At 59.2% G+C, this 18,044-nt stretch overlaps 7 protein-coding genes across 7 annotated transcripts; 3 read left to right on the top strand and 4 right to left on the bottom strand.

The window, feature by feature from the left end:
- Positions 1-555: 555 nt before the first annotated feature.
- BXZ73DRAFT_54352 (kinase-like domain-containing protein) lies at positions 556-1,668 on the bottom strand (the record flags this gene model as incomplete). Its single annotated transcript, XM_048021152.1, has 6 exons — positions 556-630; positions 681-797; positions 849-1,014; positions 1,063-1,208; positions 1,260-1,349; positions 1,402-1,668. Coding segments are annotated over 6 exons (861 nt in total), but the record flags the coding sequence as incomplete, so codon positions are not given.
- A 1,373-nt stretch (positions 1,669-3,041) lies between these two features.
- Positions 3,042-5,179, top strand: BXZ73DRAFT_92627 (serine carboxypeptidase; the record flags this gene model as incomplete). Its single annotated transcript, XM_048026427.1, has 12 exons — positions 3,042-3,271; positions 3,326-3,605; positions 3,665-3,775; positions 3,845-3,944; positions 3,996-4,086; positions 4,142-4,166; positions 4,226-4,316; positions 4,399-4,435; positions 4,494-4,535; positions 4,609-4,831; positions 4,889-5,047; positions 5,111-5,179. 12 exons carry the CDS (start codon positions 3,042-3,044, stop codon positions 5,177-5,179), a joined length of 1,458 nt encoding a protein of 485 aa, XP_047872980.1.
- Positions 5,180-6,211: 1,032 nt separating this feature from the next.
- Positions 6,212-7,184, top strand: BXZ73DRAFT_92626 (uncharacterized protein; the record flags this gene model as incomplete). The annotated part of the gene is made up of 4 exons (XM_048026426.1): positions 6,212-6,303; positions 6,363-6,419; positions 6,474-6,635; positions 6,704-7,184. 4 exons carry the CDS (start codon positions 6,212-6,214, stop codon positions 7,182-7,184), a joined length of 792 nt encoding a protein of 263 aa, XP_047872979.1.
- A 418-nt stretch (positions 7,185-7,602) lies between these two features.
- Positions 7,603-8,703, bottom strand: BXZ73DRAFT_92625 (EF-hand protein; the record flags this gene model as incomplete). Its single annotated transcript, XM_048026425.1, has 5 exons — positions 7,603-7,654; positions 7,717-7,864; positions 7,980-8,045; positions 8,220-8,363; positions 8,649-8,703. The coding sequence occupies 5 exons, from the start codon at positions 8,701-8,703 to the stop codon at positions 7,603-7,605; spliced, it is 465 nt and encodes a 154-aa protein (XP_047872978.1).
- Positions 8,704-10,735: 2,032 nt separating this feature from the next.
- On the bottom strand, positions 10,736-11,756 carry BXZ73DRAFT_54291 (uncharacterized protein; the record flags this gene model as incomplete). Its single annotated transcript, XM_048021145.1, has 4 exons — positions 10,736-10,813; positions 10,868-11,371; positions 11,518-11,646; positions 11,718-11,756. 4 exons carry the CDS (start codon positions 11,754-11,756, stop codon positions 10,736-10,738), a joined length of 750 nt encoding a protein of 249 aa, XP_047872977.1.
- A 1,062-nt stretch (positions 11,757-12,818) lies between these two features.
- On the bottom strand, positions 12,819-16,511 carry BXZ73DRAFT_54368 (Spc98 family-domain-containing protein; the record flags this gene model as incomplete). Its single annotated transcript, XM_048021155.1, has 12 exons — positions 12,819-12,914; positions 12,973-12,979; positions 13,055-13,221; positions 13,308-13,804; positions 13,875-14,296; positions 14,345-14,580; positions 14,635-15,198; positions 15,338-15,483; positions 15,533-15,629; positions 16,002-16,204; positions 16,257-16,380; positions 16,434-16,511. The coding sequence occupies 12 exons, from the start codon at positions 16,509-16,511 to the stop codon at positions 12,819-12,821; spliced, it is 2,637 nt and encodes an 878-aa protein (XP_047872976.1).
- Positions 16,512-16,805: 294 nt separating this feature from the next.
- On the top strand, positions 16,806-17,971 carry BXZ73DRAFT_106192 (alpha-L RNA-binding motif-containing protein; the record flags this gene model as incomplete). The annotated part of the gene is made up of 3 exons (XM_048016541.1): positions 16,806-16,883; positions 16,940-17,395; positions 17,447-17,971. 3 exons carry the CDS (start codon positions 16,806-16,808, stop codon positions 17,969-17,971), a joined length of 1,059 nt encoding a protein of 352 aa, XP_047872975.1.
- Positions 17,972-18,044: the final 73 nt, after the last annotated feature.

The following is an 18,044-nucleotide window of genomic DNA, read 5'->3' as shown; positions in this document are numbered from 1 at the left end:
GCGTGGAAGGCCGTGCATCGAGGAGAGGCCGCAGCCAATGGTCGCTGGGATGAACGTGTCGTAGTGTTGGATTGTAGGAGACGCTCCTCGAGCGTGGAGGTCGTCTGAAGACGGCGAACGAGACCGAACGGATCGCAGACCATCCGAGAACTTCCATGACACTGGGACGCTGGGCGACGGGTCAGTGTCGAGGTCGGCGAGTCGTTCCGCGAGTGATGCGGCTGGCACGATCCCGACGTCAGAACCCGTGGATCGGGCTGGAACCGTGATCTCCCTGATGGGCGGTGGGAGGACTGACGCGCCGAGTGCGGGCGAGACCCAAGTGAAGAAGGGATGCGGCTCCTCGCCTGTAGAATATGGCTCGCTGAACGTCATACACTTGGCCTCGAGTGTCTGGGGAAATATATGAGTACGGTGAACATTCAGGGAAGGTGGTGAACGCACCGGCATCATGTCCTCTGCGGAAAGCAGTCGACTCGAAGCGGGAGTAGGCGGTGCAGCCCAATCGCTGTCCGAAATTAATGAGCTTTGATCAAGGAGCAAGACGATACGCGCTTACTGTCCGTCGAACCAGGCGTGCGCGATGATCTCATCGCAGGTCGGACGCTTCAGAGGGTCCTTCGCAAGCACCTGCATTTTCATCAGCACATCGATAGCCCAATGGGCGGTAAGGCGCGCACCGTGCAGACGAGATCGTACGCCTCGTCGCTAAGACTGTCGTCAACCTCCAGCTTCCCATCCAGCACGTAATCGACGATTTTCCACGCTTCAGAGCAGGCGGTCATTTTGAATGGCAGCTATGAAGGGATGAGCATCTCACGCGGCGATACATTGGAGGAACACCGTACCTCGCCGTGTAGCATCTCGTACAGCATAACCCCCAGCGCCCATGTGTCCACGCCGTACGAGTAGCACCCCGGATCGAACTGCTCCGGGGCCATGTAGCGCGCCGTCCCGCATCCCGACTCCGTCTTGTCGATTTCAGCCGCGGGCGCCCCGTTGGCGAACATCGTCCTCAGGGAGCGAATGTCCCGGGACCGCGTCTTCGAGCGCAAGAGCCACGGCTGCTGGTCTGCGGTGCGGCCGAAAGCGCGAGCCATACCGAAGTCAGCGAGGACGAGGCGGCCGTCGGCGGCGATGAGGACGTTCTCGGGCTTGATGTCGCGGTGGATGATCCGACGAGAGTGCAGCTCTTGCAGCGCGAGAAGCTAGGGCGGAGTCAGCCACACGCCGTCGAACTGAGGTAGAGGCTGGGGTACCAGCTGAGCGTAATAATCGCGGGCTTCGTGTTCGGGAAGCTTCCCGCGGAGCGCGAGGAAGTCCTTCATGTCCCCTCCTGGATAGTAGTCCTGAGAATCCACGTGAGCGCGCGTCACAAGAGTCGCCGGGGAGTCAACGTACCGTGAGGAAGCAGAAGTAGTCCGAGTTCTCGAAGCTCGCCTGCAAGTCGAGGAAACGCGAGTTCCCCGCGAGTCGCCGAAGGACATCTTGCTCCTCGAATATCCGGGCGTCGTCCTCCAGCGGCACGGAGTGCTTGGCGACCGACTTGAGAGCCAGCAGGTTCTCCGTCGCTCGGTCTTGAACCAACATGACGAACCCTTGGCCGCCGTTCCCAAGGACGCGGATGATGCGGAGATCGTTCGTGGTGATCTTGCGGGTCAAAGGAGATGGAGGGATGCTTGTGCACAGCTTGGTCTGAACAGAGGAGATACGGTTGAAGGGGGGGACGGACGACGTAGCATCGAACGATGGCGAAGCGAGGGGAGAGTGGGCGAAAAGGGGGCTTTTGAATGTTGACTTCAGCGGCGGGAATCGCTTGCCTTTGAGTGAGGAAGCCGCTGGGCGCTGAGAGAGAGAGCAGACTGAGATCGATATTGATGGTGTGAGGGGGTCTTTGCGGTGAAGGTGCTCTACTTCGTGGGCGAGCTACGAGTCCTTGTAAGCGAGATCTAACAGTGATCGGGAGGGGCGTGACATACCAACATCCCGCCGGAATCAAAGGTCATACGTACATGCACGTCTTCGTCCACATGAACGACGCTCGTCGCGCTATGGGACGTTGTCTGGATGTCATCAACGCGCACAACGAGGGATACTTTGACGCGGGGCTTGGAGGCGAAACTGAATAGCTTGAAAAGCATGCGGGATCGTCGAGGGAAGCGAAAGCAACTTGAAGTTCGTGAGAGAAGAGGACAGGAGCCAGCTGGAAACGGGCGAGAATAGAAGTGGGGCCCCGAAGGAGCGATATACGGATGTCGAGGCTGACATTCGGATGGAGTCTGGAGAGCATACAGTCGTCGCGAGCTACATAAGATCCAAGATTGTACCAGAAGTCAGCCGCGGCCGGTATGAGAGAAAGAATCCACGGCGACGATACCTTGGTTGGATATGCGGTTTCGTATCCGCACGACAAAACTAAGTACATTGATCCGAGTGAGGAAAATGCTAGTATCCCGAAAATGAAACCCGATGTTTCAGTATTCGCGCTTGCATCAATGGCTGTAAGCAGCATCGGCACTTTGTAGTTGTGTGTACGCGTTTAGCCAATGTGTGCACTGGTGCAGTGGTATCGGTCTGAGTGCCTGGTATCGACGATCGCACGACGATTGCACATTGAAGGACGATATAGGAGGACGGAAAGTACGGCAAGGGATACGGATTTCTCTTCAAGCTTCCTGGCTTGAAGTGACTGGAGGGTCATCCGGGTGAGAGGAGTCGTGGCTGGAGAATGCAGAGGAGGAAGAAAGTTCGCCAACCCAATGCCCATGGCCAAACGGGCCAGCGGTTGTGCTCGTGTCATACATCGCGAAACGTCACTGCACGTGGCTGTTACGCTGCGACATGTCCGCAGGATACTCCCACGACTAGTAGCTCCCGTTAATTGGAGCCACTTCGTCACTTCAGACTGTTTCGCATCGCCATGGTACTGCGATCAATTACTCTGCTACAATCGGCGCGCGGCCCATCAACTTGATCCTGATCCCTGCTTATATGCGCTGCGTTCTCACTGTTCACCGTCCGATCCTGAACAGCGACTCAAGATGCGCATCCGCCCTTCGGTCATCGCTCTGTTCACTACGGCGGCGCTGATCCAGCCTGTCGCGGCCGAAGGTTACGACACTCCTCTGAGCTCCTACGATGAGGGCTTGTTCACACCTCTGGAAGACTTGGGGGCGCTTTCGTCGTCTCAATTCACCACGCTACGCCATCCTGCAATGCCGTACCACTCCATCCGTATCAAAGAATCGCGCTTCTGTGATACTGGAGTAAAGTGAGCGCTCGACTTTGTAGCTCTTGTGCCTATTTGCTGAGCGTCATCCAACAGGACCTATACGGGATACATCGACATCGGCCTTCGCCATATGTTCTTCTACTTCTTCGAGAGTCGCCATGATCCAGACAACGACCCGCTCTTGTTCTGGACAAACGGCGGCCCCGGAGGTTCCGGCGCCATGAGCCTCTTCACCGCGATCGGCCCATGTTTGGTCACCAACAAGAACACGACGGTCCACAATCCGAACGCATGGAACAATCAAGCGAACACGGTGTACTTCGAGCAGCCCGTCGGAGTCGGCTTCTCATACGCGGATACCGGAGACGTTGTAGTGAGCACAGAGCATCCACCACTCGCGATCGTTAACTCAAAGCAGTCGTCTGGAACCAGGGATCGACAATGGATGCAGGAGACGACATTGTCGCTTTCCTGGGCATATTCTTCCAGCATTTCATCAAGTTCCGAGGCAGGCCTGTGCATATGGCCGGCGAATCTTACGGGGTAATTCTTGGGGCTTACTCTCGAATGGACATGCTAAAGTTCTTGACCTCGACCTATCGACCTCATTAGGGTAAATACATTCCCGTCTTTGCCTCAAAAATCTATGATCAAAACACGAAGCTCGTTGAGGCTGGCCTAACCCCTGTCAACTTGACATCCGTCGTGATAGGTGAGCTCGTAATCGGGACATTCTGGGTCATTCTCACCGAAACCACGCCAGCGAATGGCTGTACGAACGTCGAGCACTGGACGACCTCAACGTACGACGTGCTCTGTCAAGACCCGGACTTCCCTCAGCTCGCTAGCATTGAGTATGCGCTCTCAATATGGTGTGTCCGAAATACAATAACAATGACGTTCACGCAGGGCATGCGTTCGATTGAAGCAAATGGTAAGTGCCCACGCTTGCAGTGCGCAATCTTCGAGATTCTGACGTGTTACCAATTCAAGGTACAACGTTGCAAGAAGAGCTACCAAAAGTCTTGCGTCGATACGCTAGATCTGATCGACTGCTCTCATACAGCCATCGATCTCTGCTGGAGTCCTCCACTAGCTGAGGTTTCTAGTACGCCTTCAGCCCTCATAACACGTATTGGCGCTCATAAGGCCGTTGACGTACATAGAGCTCAAAGTTTCGAATTACGACCGTACACGTCCCTGGTGAGCGCTAGGCTCACTCCCAGTGCTTTGGAAAGGACGCTCATGATCTGCATTCTAGCTCTGACGGAGGCAACATTGACCTCTGCTACCCGCGGCTTCTGTGAGCTACCCCACTGTCGGGTCGCTCACGCCCGTCGCTCACGCCCGTTGCTCACGCCGCTGGGTTTGCCTAGAAATATCGACGGACTCCTCAGTCAAGACGAGGTACAGATTGCCCTCGGAGCAGATCCGAGATTCCGCGGCGCCTACAGCTACAAGTCGAACGCTGTGGGCGAGGCCTTCGGATCCTCATTCGATATCATCAGCTTCCGCGCCGAGGATTACCTCGCCGCACTACTCGAGCGAGGCATCCCGGTGCTCCTCCTTGTCGGGGACACCGACTTAATGTGTAACAGGGTTCGTCGCCTCTCCCTTCATGAGGTCATCCCGTTCACCATGCTCACTGCCTGCTAGATCGGCATCGAGCGCACGACGATGGAGCTCGAATGGTCCAGGAGTGGAGAGTTCCGCCCCTTGCCTCTTCGGACGTGGACTGCGAACGGCCATGTCGCGGGCGAAACGCGGAGCGGAGGTGGACTGACATATGCTACTCTCCACGGCGCCGGCCATATCGTGAGTCGTCCGCGTTCGGATATGTCGTTGATCCCTTCACGATCGTCCTTCCGTTTTACTTAGGCACCGGGAGATAAACCTGTGGAGGCACTGACACTGATCAACCGGTGGCTGTCCGGGAAAGCCCCGTGATGCCAGATCGGGGGTCCTAGATACTTATCCAAACATGTTACTTCTTCTCGACCTCCCCGTACCTCTGAATGAAGAGGGAAGGGAGTAAAGCAGGCATCCGTTCGCCTTCGCAGCTTCCTAGGCCCTCTCAACCACCGGTCCCAGAGACAAACGCTCTTGGCACAACCACCATCACCGTTCCAGAAGCAACTTGTCGATGATAGACTCGCCAGCGGCCTCGTCCTCTCTCAGCGTCTCTCTTGATCTCAAGCCGACCCGGCGGCCGTGGGTAAGTATGGCTGCGATCCGTCCCCGTTGATGATCACTCGTTCTTACGCCTTGCACGTTTACCCAGCCGACCAGTCCGTTGCATCAGCAGCAGATCATCGTGGGATCATGATGGCAGTCCGACGCAGTCACTGGACCCGCCTGGGCGAGGCTCGCTACAGTCGGGGCGTTGTGTTCTCTGTCCTCTCGACGTCCTAGGTCGGGCTGGAAAGCTTCAGAGTAGTTCGCTCGCGTATGAAGCGTCGACGCACCTCTCCGCACGTGCCACGCCCGACGAGCTGTTGCTGTGCCGCTACCTGTGCTTCATCGACACAGCATCGGCCACACGCCGCACAGTGCCCAGCGGCCCTGTGCAGCCCTCGTGCGAGCAAGCATTCGGGGCGTGCACCACGCGCGTCGCGCCCCGTGCCGCGCCATGGATCAAAACCACAACGCTCACAACCGGCATCCACAACCGCAGACGACAAGCGCGCCAGGCCCAGCAACGGACTCAAACGCCGTGATGTGATCGTGGCGCCCCTCCGCGCGCGCGCCCTCGCCCGGTATAAAGCCCGCGTCCGCGCACCGACGCACTTCAGGTCCCATCCAGGCTGCGCTCGAACCGTTCACGTCCTCCGCGTCTCTTTTTCCCCTTCACGTCTCTTATTTTCTACGCCTGGTGCGTTTGAACGACTTCGACATCCCCCAGCCGGACCTCATTTCGCCCATTCTTCACGAAACCCAAGTCCACCATCGCCCCCGCTTCCACTCTCTTTTGAATACACCATGAAGTACACGACCGCCTTCCTCACTGTCATTCTCGCCGCCACCTCTGCGCTCGCGGGGCCAAGCATCCAGAAGGTCCGCCGTGCGTCTGCGTGAGTACATTTCGCGTTTATCCAGTGGGAGCCCGCTCTAACGAGGCTCGCGCATAAAGCATCAAGAAGGGCCTGTCGTACAACGACCCGAGCCTGACCAGGAACTTCAACTCCGGGTATGTCCTCCCGAGCGCGCGCGAGGGACACCGCGGCTGACAGCGCCCCCACAGCCAGGTCAGCTGGGTGTACAACTGGGACTCGACCCCGGCGGGCACGATCCCCGCCGGCACCCAGTTCTTCCCGATGATGTTCAGCAACCAGCCGGACCACACCACCCAGTGGGCCGCGAACGCGGAGGCCGCCATCGCCTCCGGCAGCACCCACCTCCTCTTGTGCGTCTCCGCTCTCCCCTTTTGTTACCCCCACGCGCACGAGCTCACACCGGGACGCGCGCACGCAGCATCAACGAGCCCGACCTCGCCTCGCAGGCGAACACCTCCCCCGCGGACGCCGCGCAACAGTGGATGACGTACATGCAGCCGTTCGCGGGCCGCGCGACGCTCGTCTCGCCCGCGATCACGAACGGCGCGCCGCCGATGGGCACCGGCTGGATGGACAGCTTCCTGTCCGAGTGCGACAAGCTCGGGTGCCGGGTCGACGCCGTCGCCGCGCACATCTACGACTCCGCGACGAACACGGCGTACTACAAGCAGTACATCACCGACCTCGGCACGCGCTACAACCGGCCGACGCTGATCACCGAGTTCGGCGCGTCGGGCTCGGTCGAGCAGCAGCAGGCGTTCCTCAACGAGATGATCCCGTTCTTGAACGGGCTCTCGACCGTCTCCCACTACGCGTGGTTCATGACCGCCGTCGGCAACCTCGTCAACGCAGACGCGAGCCTCACCCCGCTCGGCACGACGTACGCCTCGGCGCAGTAGAGGATGTTTGGGCCCCGTGGTGGGCATTTCTTGTACTCAGCACTGCATGGCGCGACCAGTCAGACCGCAGGGCTGGCCGCGTTGTGATGTCTGGTGCATTCATTCCTGGTGCGATGAGCCGCGGGCTCAGCTCTTGATGGGCTTCCCGCGTCTTGCGCACTGGAGAGTATGTACTTGATCGTGGTCTAATTTCCGGGTAGCCAGTGATGTTGTTTCTCGACCATTAAACTTGCGTGAACGTGTGCGATTAAAAGGACAAATCGACGCTTGCGAGTGGTGAAACGATCGATGAGCGCGAGCAAGTCAAGATAAAGTGAAAGCTACACGTCGTGAATTCGTGAACATTGTGATTATGAGAACAGACATTCATGTTGGTATAAATACAAGCCACACTATCCACAGCTTCCTGCTAACCATTCTACTGGCTCAGGATCGTGCGGACGAAGGACTCGTAGTTCACGTTTCCGTCCCTGCACCCACCCACCAAATCAACATTTGGGGCTCACGGAAAAATGGAGGGGACAAGACTCACGGTCCGATTTGTGCGCCTTTGAGGAGCTCGTCCACCTCCTCGTCCGTCATCTTCTCTCCGAGCTGGGTGAGCACGTACCGCAGCTCACCCGCACCGATGAAGCCGTTCCCCTCCTTGTCGAACACCTGGAATCCACGAATGAACTCCTCTGCATTCATCGACCAGCGGGCGAGGCGGCGAGGGCGAGGGAAACGACACAGGCAAGGGACCCATACATGCACAAATGAGCCATCGGGGGACGGAAACCGAATGAGCATACGCACCGGGTGTCCCTGCGGGCTTGAACCCGTCTGGCCGGTTGAGGATGGTGAGGAACGTCTTGTAGTCGACTGCCCGCCCGTCCCGGTTCGTTCATCGACCACACCCACCCGCGCCCGCACACCCCGCCACACGCCCGACCCATGCACGCGCGCGCAAACCCAACCACCACGACCACCATCAGAACAAAACCCGCGGCTCCAATGAGCTCGTGCTCACACGCCCCGCACAAGCACGGCACGCACCTTCCGAAGGCGCCGTGGCGACGATGTCCGCGACCTCCGCCTGGGTCGGGTTCTGGCCGAGCGCGCGGAGCAGGTCGCCGAGCACCGTCCTGGGGACCGCGCCGGTGCCCTTCTTGTCGAAGAGCGCGAACGCCTCCTTGTACTCTGCGGGCGGCGCGGGGGCGTCAGCCTGCGCTCCTTCCTGCGGCCGGCTCGACGGTCGATCGGCGGGCGAGCGCACCTGCGTTATCGCTCTGCACGCGTCGGTTAGATCGCGGATGGGTCCCCGGGGAGGCGCGCGGGGCTCACCATGGTTTTCGTGCGTGTGGGTGGAGGAGATCGTGAGGAGGCGGAGGAGGGTGGTCGTAGAGGACAAGCAGCTGGAACAAGTCGAGCCGATTCCGCTGCAACTGCAATGGAGTCTAGATCCGGAACCCTAACCCTACCCACGAGGCAAACGGCCCAAGAGTCCGATACGGTACCTCAAAACCCTGCCAAATAGCATATAGATCGCAATGCATAAACATCGGGGTCCGTAAGAACGTAGGCAGTCGTGTATTATTTTCGTCGTAGGGTGAGTTATCTGGAGGAGGACCGTGTTCAAATGCTCCGCATGGCAAGGTGAAGCTGACGGCGATCAAGTTCCATATGTACATGCCTTTTCGACGCATAGAATACATTCAGAGAGGCTCTACCATCATACCGCACATTCATGCCTATAATTCGTACGTTTAACATCCACCAACGTCTTTGCACTTCGAACATCAGGAGCGTCGATGAGCTTATTCTTATTCTTATTTTCTTTCAATCCCTACGTGTCACATATGTACGCGTGGTAACGCAGCTATTAATCTATCCCGCTTTCGTTTGACTACATACGTAATGTAACGGGTCCACACCCGTAGGGAGCGTCGATGAGCTGAGAGATGATGAACCCGGTGGCTCCAATCGATCACGTGAGGCGTCGCCGCAAGACCACTAGAGAAGAAAACATCATCATGAGCACTCAAGAACATGCGATGGCGGACGCTGCCTTGAAACCTCACATTAAATTGTAGTACTCAATCCCTTATCGCCGTCGTCGCTCTGACCGTCGGGGGGCACATCATTCAAACGCAAGACCTCTAACTCCGATTCCTCCTGCCCCGCGACGAATCCCAAGAACGAGCCCCGCATGCCAGAGCGCGCGGGGCCGCACAAATCCACATCCTCGACCCGAGCTCCCGCTGCGCGTACTAGTTCTTGCGCGACGCGCGCGGGGATCAACTCGATCAACCCGGATGCCGGGCCACCGAGCAGCTCGTCCACGTTGGCCGACGGGGAGCGGGCGTGACGTTCCGAGCGGTGCACCGGCGTGCTGGTTGGAGGCCGGGTGCCCGTCGAGGCGTCCGGGACCGCGCGTGAGGGTCGTGTCGGGGCGCGAGTCGGGCGCGAGGAGCGGGGGACACGCCGCGGGGAGGCTGCGCCGCATGGCGAGGGCGGGGGCGGAGAGAGCGGATCCGAGAGAAGGCGGGGCGAGCGTCGTCGGCGTCGGTGTTGCCGTGTCCGGTGTCAGATGAAGCCAAGGCCAGGGCGTCCGTAGTGCGGGGTCCGCGGAGTGGGAAGGGTCCGCGTCGCGGGAGGGGCTTCACGGCCCGGCCGGGATATGCCGTCCCCATCCCTCGATGGTCGTCGTTCAGAGCACTTCGACTTTCGCGGCTCGAAGCGGGTAGGAGACCCATAGCAAAGCGATCGGCGGAGTGGTACCTGCTCACCCGACTCGGGTTGCTTGCCAAACGGTGTTCGTAGATCAGCGTGGCAGACATCCTTGATAAAAATGTAGCCTGACTTCAAGCCGACTGCGCCCACAGCTCCCGGGTATGCCGCCGTAACCCCCGGATATGTGCCATGGCTAGGCATCGGTCTTCGTGCGCAAAGCAGTCGATTCATGAGCATTCATCCGATCAATGTCAAATAACTCATCCAATAAACTTACGTCAACTTCTTTCTCCGTGCGTCCGGCTGTTTCGCAGCGTTGTTCTGCGAATCCTCGTGGAGCATGGCATTCACGCCCCGTCAGAAGCGTCAGTCTGTTTCCGAGGCCCCATAATTCTCTTGCATTGCCGTGGTCTTCAGCTTCTAAACATTTGCGCCTGTTGGAATCTCCGCTGAACATTCAAATATTCGACTCCGCACGACACAATGCCCCCAACGACTTACGACACAGCCATGATCCGAGGCTAAGATCTACGGCGTTCCGCTCTTTCTTTTGTCTTGCTGAATTATAGCCCTAGGCAACATTGTTGCGCCGCCGAGACCAGTTGCAAGGTGGCTTGGTGAAGAAGACGCAGTCCATTTGCCGTGCATCTCGCCCGAATCGCCGTCCGACGCACGACTGGCACGAACAATAACACGAAGGCATCAGTGAAATTAGAACAAGCAATAGAATTCACCGCGAGCTTGAACAAAATATACATGAAGCCAGTCATACCGCACAGAACAGTCCGGCGAATAAGTCAGCCCCGCCGGACACCGAGCCCGACGTCTCTCTTCGTGATCTAGTGGCTCGCGTGCGACGGGTGCGGCGTATTGCGCCCCACGTTCGGATGGATCCTCCACATCTTCACGTTCAGTTCCTGCGCCTCGCCCGTCAGCAACCAGCAACCCCAACACGCGCGAGCGGCACTCACCCTGTCAAACGTATCCCGCACGCTCGGCCGCGCGAGCAGCAGCGCGCAGTACGCCCGGAAGCGCGCGAATCGCGGCTCCGCGAGCGCCGCGAGCAGCTTCGCGCCCTCCCCGCGCGGGTACTTGCCGATCTCCTCGTGCTCGGCGAGCACCGCCGTGCGCACGACGAACGGCGCGACCGCGACGTCCGCGAGCGACCACGCGCCGAGCGCGTACCCGCGCGGCGCGAGCAGCGCCTGGAACGCCTCGAGCCCCGCCGCGAACGCGTGCGCGCGCCCGGTCGGCGCGAAGAAGAACTGCCGGAACGCGCCGTGCAGGGTGTCGTGCGCGCGCGCGACGAAGAGCCGCACCGCACCGCGCGCGCCGGCGTCCCCAGGGAGCAGCCCCGCGCGTGGGCGGAGCTCGGCGATGAGCTCGAGCAGCACTGAAGACTCCCATAGGCGCCGAGCGTCCGGCGAAGGGTCTTCAGGCGCAGCGGGGGCACCCCCGATTGTGAACGCGGGGACCTGGTCGAGCGGGCGGGCGGGCGTAGACGGCGCGGGGCGTGGGGCGTTGACCAGGGACGAGTCGGCGCGGGTCGGCGCGGGCGGGGCAGCAGGGAGCGAGAGCTTCGCGGTTAGATAACGATTACGGCAGCCACGCGCGGACGTACAGTCCCGAGCGGGTTCACCTTCGTGAACCACGGCTGCTTCGAGCCCGGTTGGAGGTTGATCTCGCACTTCGTCACTTCGAGCCCGGCTTCTGCGAGGGCGATTGCGACGCGATGGCAGTAGGGAGAGTACTGTACACGTACAAGTTTACGTTGGAGTGGTCAGCGTGCTATAGAGGACTTTTGTCGTATCGACCACTCACCGCAGAGGTGTAGAACGTGATCTGTTCGTCCCGCTCCATCGGATGCTGGCGGAAAGTAACGGTTGGTAGGAGCTTGAGCGAGAGGCTGGAAGACACGGCGGGGAGATGACGTCTTTATATGCCGCGCGGGGAGCGCGCCCAAAGCTGGGGGTCTACAAGTCAGGGCATGCGAACGCATCCAGACGACAGCCACGCACCCGCGCCCTTCACTCTCTGGCGTGGGGCACCGAACCACCGTTCTGCGTATGGTGCCGGCCCTTGCCCTCATCAGCGGAGTTGTGTGCGTGCTGCGCGCACACATTCGCCGCCCGAGCGATGGGGACGAGAACGGTTGGATTGGAGGCAGGTCATACCTTCCGGCGCCGGCGGGGTGGCGGACAGTGAAGGCTAACGCAAGGACGCGTGAGTAAGGCGGAATAGCAGCAAACATATGCAATACCCAGATTGCTGAACTCGCCTGGAGGGCCGACTGGAGGCAGACTCGCACATCGTCCGCGGGCTTGCCGCGGCGTTCGAACAGCCAAGGGGCGGTGCGGGCCAGCGGGACCGGGACAGGGCGTTGATCCGACTCAGCTTCCATGCGCGATGCGCAGGAACGCCTTGGCCGCTGTGGGCGCGCGATTGGTGGGGCGCCCATCGCGGGCGCACGGCGCCCCGCGCATGCTTCGCGGCAAGCCTGAGTGTAAATAGATTATAACCATCGAGCCGTCTCCAGACCGCGCTGTCGTCGCCCTGTGGGTCATGTACGAGCCAGGGTCACGACGGTGCAGTCTACCCTGTCAATCAAGCATCACAATAAGCCGCGGAGAGAACTTAGATGACGTACCTGACGCGCACTAGGTCCGAGCCAATTGTCAGAAGATGTCCGAGTGGCGCCGTAGGACCGAAGGTTCACCGCTGCTCTCCGACATCTCGGACGAATGAAGGGATGTGGGTGGCGTGTACATGTTGTTCATCACAAATGGAAAGCTGAAAGGTGCCTGTCTACCTGGTATCAGACATGCCGACGGTGCGGACGGAACTAGCGTATGATACACAGCACAATCGATACGACGGCAGCAATGAGCGAAGAGCAAATACAGCAAACAGATTCCGAGCGAACTAGTGGACGGCCTTGATACTGTTCAGCCGTACCACCAAAGGCAGTAACGACACGTTTTCGCTCGAGGCGTAAAACTGCACACAGTCTAGGTGCACCTGGACAACGGTGTGAGTTGCAGATTGCATAACTATACCGAGCGGCTCGGAATCGAACCTTGAACCTGCACCAAGACAGTTGCGTAAGCATCAGGATTGCGCAGCTAAATCTATCCAATCGAGGAATGGCTGACGCTCACCAATGGTTGAAGTTTGTCTCAAACTTCCCCAGAATGTCCCACCGTTTCGCCATGGAATGGTCCCCGTCGGGTGTGTCCGCTGCGGCAATTGCATTGTTCGCCGACTTCGTGAACGATGCCGTGTACAGCGCGAACGTTGAACATGTGACGATCAGCCGCGAGTATGCCTGTGATCACGAAGACACACGCGGAGCGCGGTCGGAGGTCAGCATCCGCGAAGCTCGACTGCCCGGCAACCTGCGCTCCGACTTACCCGGAGCAACTTGGAACTCGTGAGCATGCACTCCTTCAGGCACGTGTCCAGAAAGTCGACATGGTCCCGGAGGAGTTGGTCGACGGTCTCTACCTTGCCCGCCTCGAGCTTGCCTTCGAGCTTGCGCCAGTTCGGCTCGAGCACCTCAAACGTTGTGAACGCGAGAATTTGCTGGACAAATGCGAGCATTCGCGCGCGCAGCAGGAACACGCGCTTGCGCCAACTTTCGAATTCGCTGTGCCAGTCCTTCGGTTCCGGGTGGGCAGAAGGCGGCTGCGATGTTTGTCGCCCCGCTCCGGAGGTGAGAGGACGCGGCCGCGTCTGTTTCCGCCATGGGGCGGTCTTGTGCTCGATCCACATACTGGAAAGCGACTGTTCGACGTGCTTGAGATGGAGCAGGAAGCGGAAGATGAGCTGGTAGCGCAGGATCGTCTTGCGCGAAATGACGAGCGAGAGAGGGAACTTGACGTGATAGTCAAGCGTCAGCGCGTCAATGGCTGCAAAGTGGTCGGGGATCGCCTGTCAATCTCCGTGCAGACGTTCGCTGACAAGACAGGCGTGACTCACCGAGCATCTGTTTCTTATCGTCCTTCTCCTTCTTCTGCGACTCGGCTGCCTGCGCGTGCGCGTCCGGCACCTCGCCGTCCTCGAGGCCGCTGACGTTAACGACCGTCAGCAGCCATTCGTAAAGGCCGCTGGACGCCATCGTAACCTTGACGTCTTCGCGGAACATCGCGTCTTCGCCTTGCGCATCCGTATTGAGCGCGAGATCCAACAGGCTCTGGAGCTTGACCAAGGATGCCGACTTTGCCGATTTGCGGAGCTCCGTATGCGAGAGATCGAGCAGGTGGGTCAGGAATGACGACTGGGAAAGGAAGAAATATCGCTTGACGGAGCGAAGGCGGGGAATCAACTGCTGGTCTCGAAGCAACAGCTGGAGCAGCGTGCGGTTCGCATGCGTGTACGCGTCTTCGATGGACTTGTGGAACCTGCAGCGACGCATTAGCCTGGATCAACACGGTGTTCGTACTGCCTACCTCTCGTCATCCATCGAGAAATCGTCATCGTTGTCTTGGCTCGCGTCTCGCCTGATCTCTATCCCGCACTCTCGGATGACGTTCAAGTACTTGCCGGCGAGAAGGATCTTGTGCTTCCATCTCTCAAGCACAGCCGGAACACAGGCGCCCCCAGGCAAACGACCGCCGGCGGAGCGTGCGGGCGGAACGCCCGCTTGGTGTTGTTTCGATGACCCGAGCGTTGATCCGTCCCTAAGCTAGGGAGCCATGTCAACAGCCGGGAAATTGGCATCACGGCACGGTTTACTCACCGTATATCTCCTTTCCCAGTATTCATCCGTGTAGTCCATCTCGAGCGTTCCGCGATTGATGAATTTGCTCTCCTTGACGAGGAACTCCTCGTACGAGTCGTCAAGCTTCCCGGACCGGATCCACGCCATCGCCATCTCGACGTACGGCCGGCCCGCATCCCGCAGGAGCGCCCCGTACAGAGCGTGCGCGGCGGGGTCCCCCGACATGTTCTGCATCCGCTCGTGCAGAATCGCGAGAACCTCCCCGCCCTTCACCGCGATCCCGCTCGCACCTCCGTCGACCCCCAGCGCCGTCGTCTTGATCTCGGATAGGACGGCCTTCAGACTCGCGCTGCCGAGGCCGAGAGCTTCGTTTCGCGCCGCTTCCTCCGCGTCCGACTCGTCCGAGTTTGAGTCCGAGAGCTCGACTGAAGGGTCGTCGGCGGTGGCGAGATCCGTTGTCAGCATGTATAGGAGCGACAGGGTGTGGAGGGTGGGGTGGACGTAGAACCAGAGTTTCTGGAGGGTGAACTGGGGTGAGGTGTTGAAGGCGTGCTCAAGCTGCGATAGCAGGGTTTGGTAGTCCTATGCGCACAGTCAGTATTGCATCGATGCAAATCCGATGACCTATCCCCCCAGCACGACGGGAAAAGGGACAAAAGACAAATGCTTGGATCGGACAAAAAACAACCAAATAGTCAATAAACAGGACCTGAGTACGCACCTTGAGCATGTCACGCATCGACGCACAGAGCGCGTGGTTGACGAGGCCGAAATCCAAATGGCTTCGCAGCTCAATGAACGAGCTGATCGCGGTGTAGTATGTTGCTAGTGGTAGGATACGCTCGACGAGATCACGAAGAGAGGGATCTGCCACGACGTGAGAAGGATGTCGATGCTGTAAAAACTGGTTGCGTACCGAGAGTGGGGGACACGACAAACCGGACGCCATTCAGCGGGTCGTCTTCATCCGCAGAGTAATCAGGGTGGTAGGTGATGTATGTGCCTTCGATGCCCTGGAAGAGGATGTGAGCCTATTATCACGCCAGTACAGATGTGACTCTCGAGGTGAATAAGTGCATATGTATGACACTTGGCAAGATCGTCCTGCATATGCAGATAACGAGCTCATTCCTTAGGCTCGTACTGCGTGTACAGGCGCGAGCCCTCCAGCTACCATATCAGACGTACATATAAGATGCTCATATCACATCACGTCGGAGACCACCTTAGTGCATGCACTACGAGCATATATATACCATGAAATGGTTTGCGTCTGTGTAAATGCGCATGGTACACCGCCGAAGCAATGACCACCATTGCGCGCGAGGTCCTCGGGCCATTGGCCGTACGCACGAAGAGGTGCCCTTCCATGAACGACCACGTACCATGAGAACGAACAAGAGGTCCTCCAGAACCAACGCCTCTTGAATGTCGATAGGTACGCCAGATAGCGAGCTCTCCTTTCCTTTCCCCTTGCCTTTGCCCCTTGCGCTAGCCTTGTCGCGCGGACCGCTGCTCGAAACAACGCGCGAGTTGAGAGGCGCGCGCACAAACGATCGCTCAGCCTCGAATGAGACCTCCGAGTGTCCTGCAGCCCGCGCATCAGGACCTGAATGCGCGACCTAAGCGAGCAGACTCACGAGTGCCCCGGCGCGCGCCGTTCTCGCGCGACACGTGCACGCGCACGTCTATCTCCGCCTCCTCGTCGAAACCATCGTCGGTGTACTGTCGCTGTCGGCGCACAGACGCGATGGTGTCGGTGATCTGTGGAAAGTCTCAGTACGGCCCTGCACGGGAACGGCGGAGAGGCGACGGACCCTGTGGTACTCCTTTGCGGAGAGCGTTAGGTTCTTCTTCCTACTTCCAGTGCGTACCCGGGGAGTGTAAGGATCCATGGCTGTGATGGAATGGGGTTGATAGAAGGAGGAGGAAGAGAAGGAGGAGGAAGTTAGGGATGGCAGCGTGGCCGCGAGTCGCGACGCGCTCGGCAAGTGCGCGTCTAGTCGTGTTGAAGTCTCTTTTAAATAGGCTTTCAAAAGCTATAAGCCTGGGTAAGCTTGGAGTAAGTAAGTCAAAGCGCGGTATTGGCGCGGTGCGACAGCGCTTCAAATGCCGCGTCTCGTCACTGGTGTCCGGTTTGTCCTCGACCACCACCTCCGTGTCCCCTACCCCCGCCGCGGCTCCTCGCCATGCGGGACAAAATCTTCCGTCCGACGCACGCCAGGACCTTTAATGTCGAAAACTTCAAAGCCTCTCTTCCTCGCATGGTGTGTTTTCACTCTCGTCTCTCGCGCGCCCTGCGTCCTGAAGCGTGCTGTGACAGAGCTGGAGCCTGCGCAACACTTACGCGCACTGGCTGCGCCAGTTCACCCCCCTGCGCTACGTGCTCGACAAGAACGAGTACGTGAACACCCTGCCGTGGCGGCGGTTCCAAGCAAAGAAGCTCACACGCGCATACCACGGCGACTACATCAACGAGAAGATCTTCAAGCGGTGGTACCTCCCCGACACGCTGCCCGACGTGCGGTCTGAGGCTCTCGTGGGCGTGCAGGCGGCTGCGAAGGACGTCGCGCTGGAGAGGTGGGCGATGAAGAACTCGGGGCGGGAGCGGCTGCTCGAGAAGGAGCGCAGGAAGGGCATTGCGCCCGTCGGGAGCTTGATGTGGGCGGAAATCGAGCGGCGGATAGACATCGTCATCTTCCGTGCGTGCTTTGCGTCGAGCGTGTACGAGGCGCGGCGGATGGTCATCCATGGGGACGTGCTGCTCAATGGGAAGAAGGTGCGTGACTATTGGTGTCGTGTGCGAGCTGGCAGACTGACGGTGACGCAGCACACGGACGCGAACACGCGTCTCGCGCCAGGTGACCTGGTCTCCGTCGACCCTAAGGCCATCCGCTTCTTGCAACCAGGAGCTCGACGAGAGGTCAAGGAGGAGGATGAAGACGCGTCAGAGGAGGTTGAGTCCGAGGCCAGCGCCGCGGCCGAGGGTGAAGCCACGGAAACGGAGAAAGTCGCAGCAGAGGAGAAGCCGTCGAAGTGGGAATCCAAAAGCGAGCGGGAACTGAGGAACGCTGACCCTTGCACTCCCATCTCCGGCCCCGGGCTTACACCCTTCCGCCTACCGGAGTACGCGGCACCACATATCTTCGTCCCAGCCTACCTCGAGCCCTCCTTCGCGACTTGCTCGGTCATCTACCTCCGCCACCCGACTGCTCGCCCTGGATACTCGGAGATTCCGACGCCGTACGAAGCTGACGGGAACGTGATGCGCCTGGCATGGGAGTGGTACTCGAAGCGTAGGATGCGGATGCGAAGCAAGAAGCAGATGGCGCGGTCGCCCGAGAACAGGCAATAGGTTCTGGGTCTGCGGTAGATATATCCTATTACTTGGTATAATGTGCGCTGCTTTGGTGCCTCAAAGCTTGTTT

This window comes from Epithele typhae, assembly GCF_022376455.1.
Source record: "Epithele typhae strain CBS 203.58 chromosome Unknown BXZ73scaffold_78, whole genome shotgun sequence".
Lineage (NCBI taxonomy): Eukaryota > Fungi > Basidiomycota > Agaricomycetes > Polyporales > Epitheliaceae > Epithele > Epithele typhae.
Note: the sequence above shows the minus strand (reverse complement) of the source record. Positions and strands in the feature narration are given on the sequence as shown.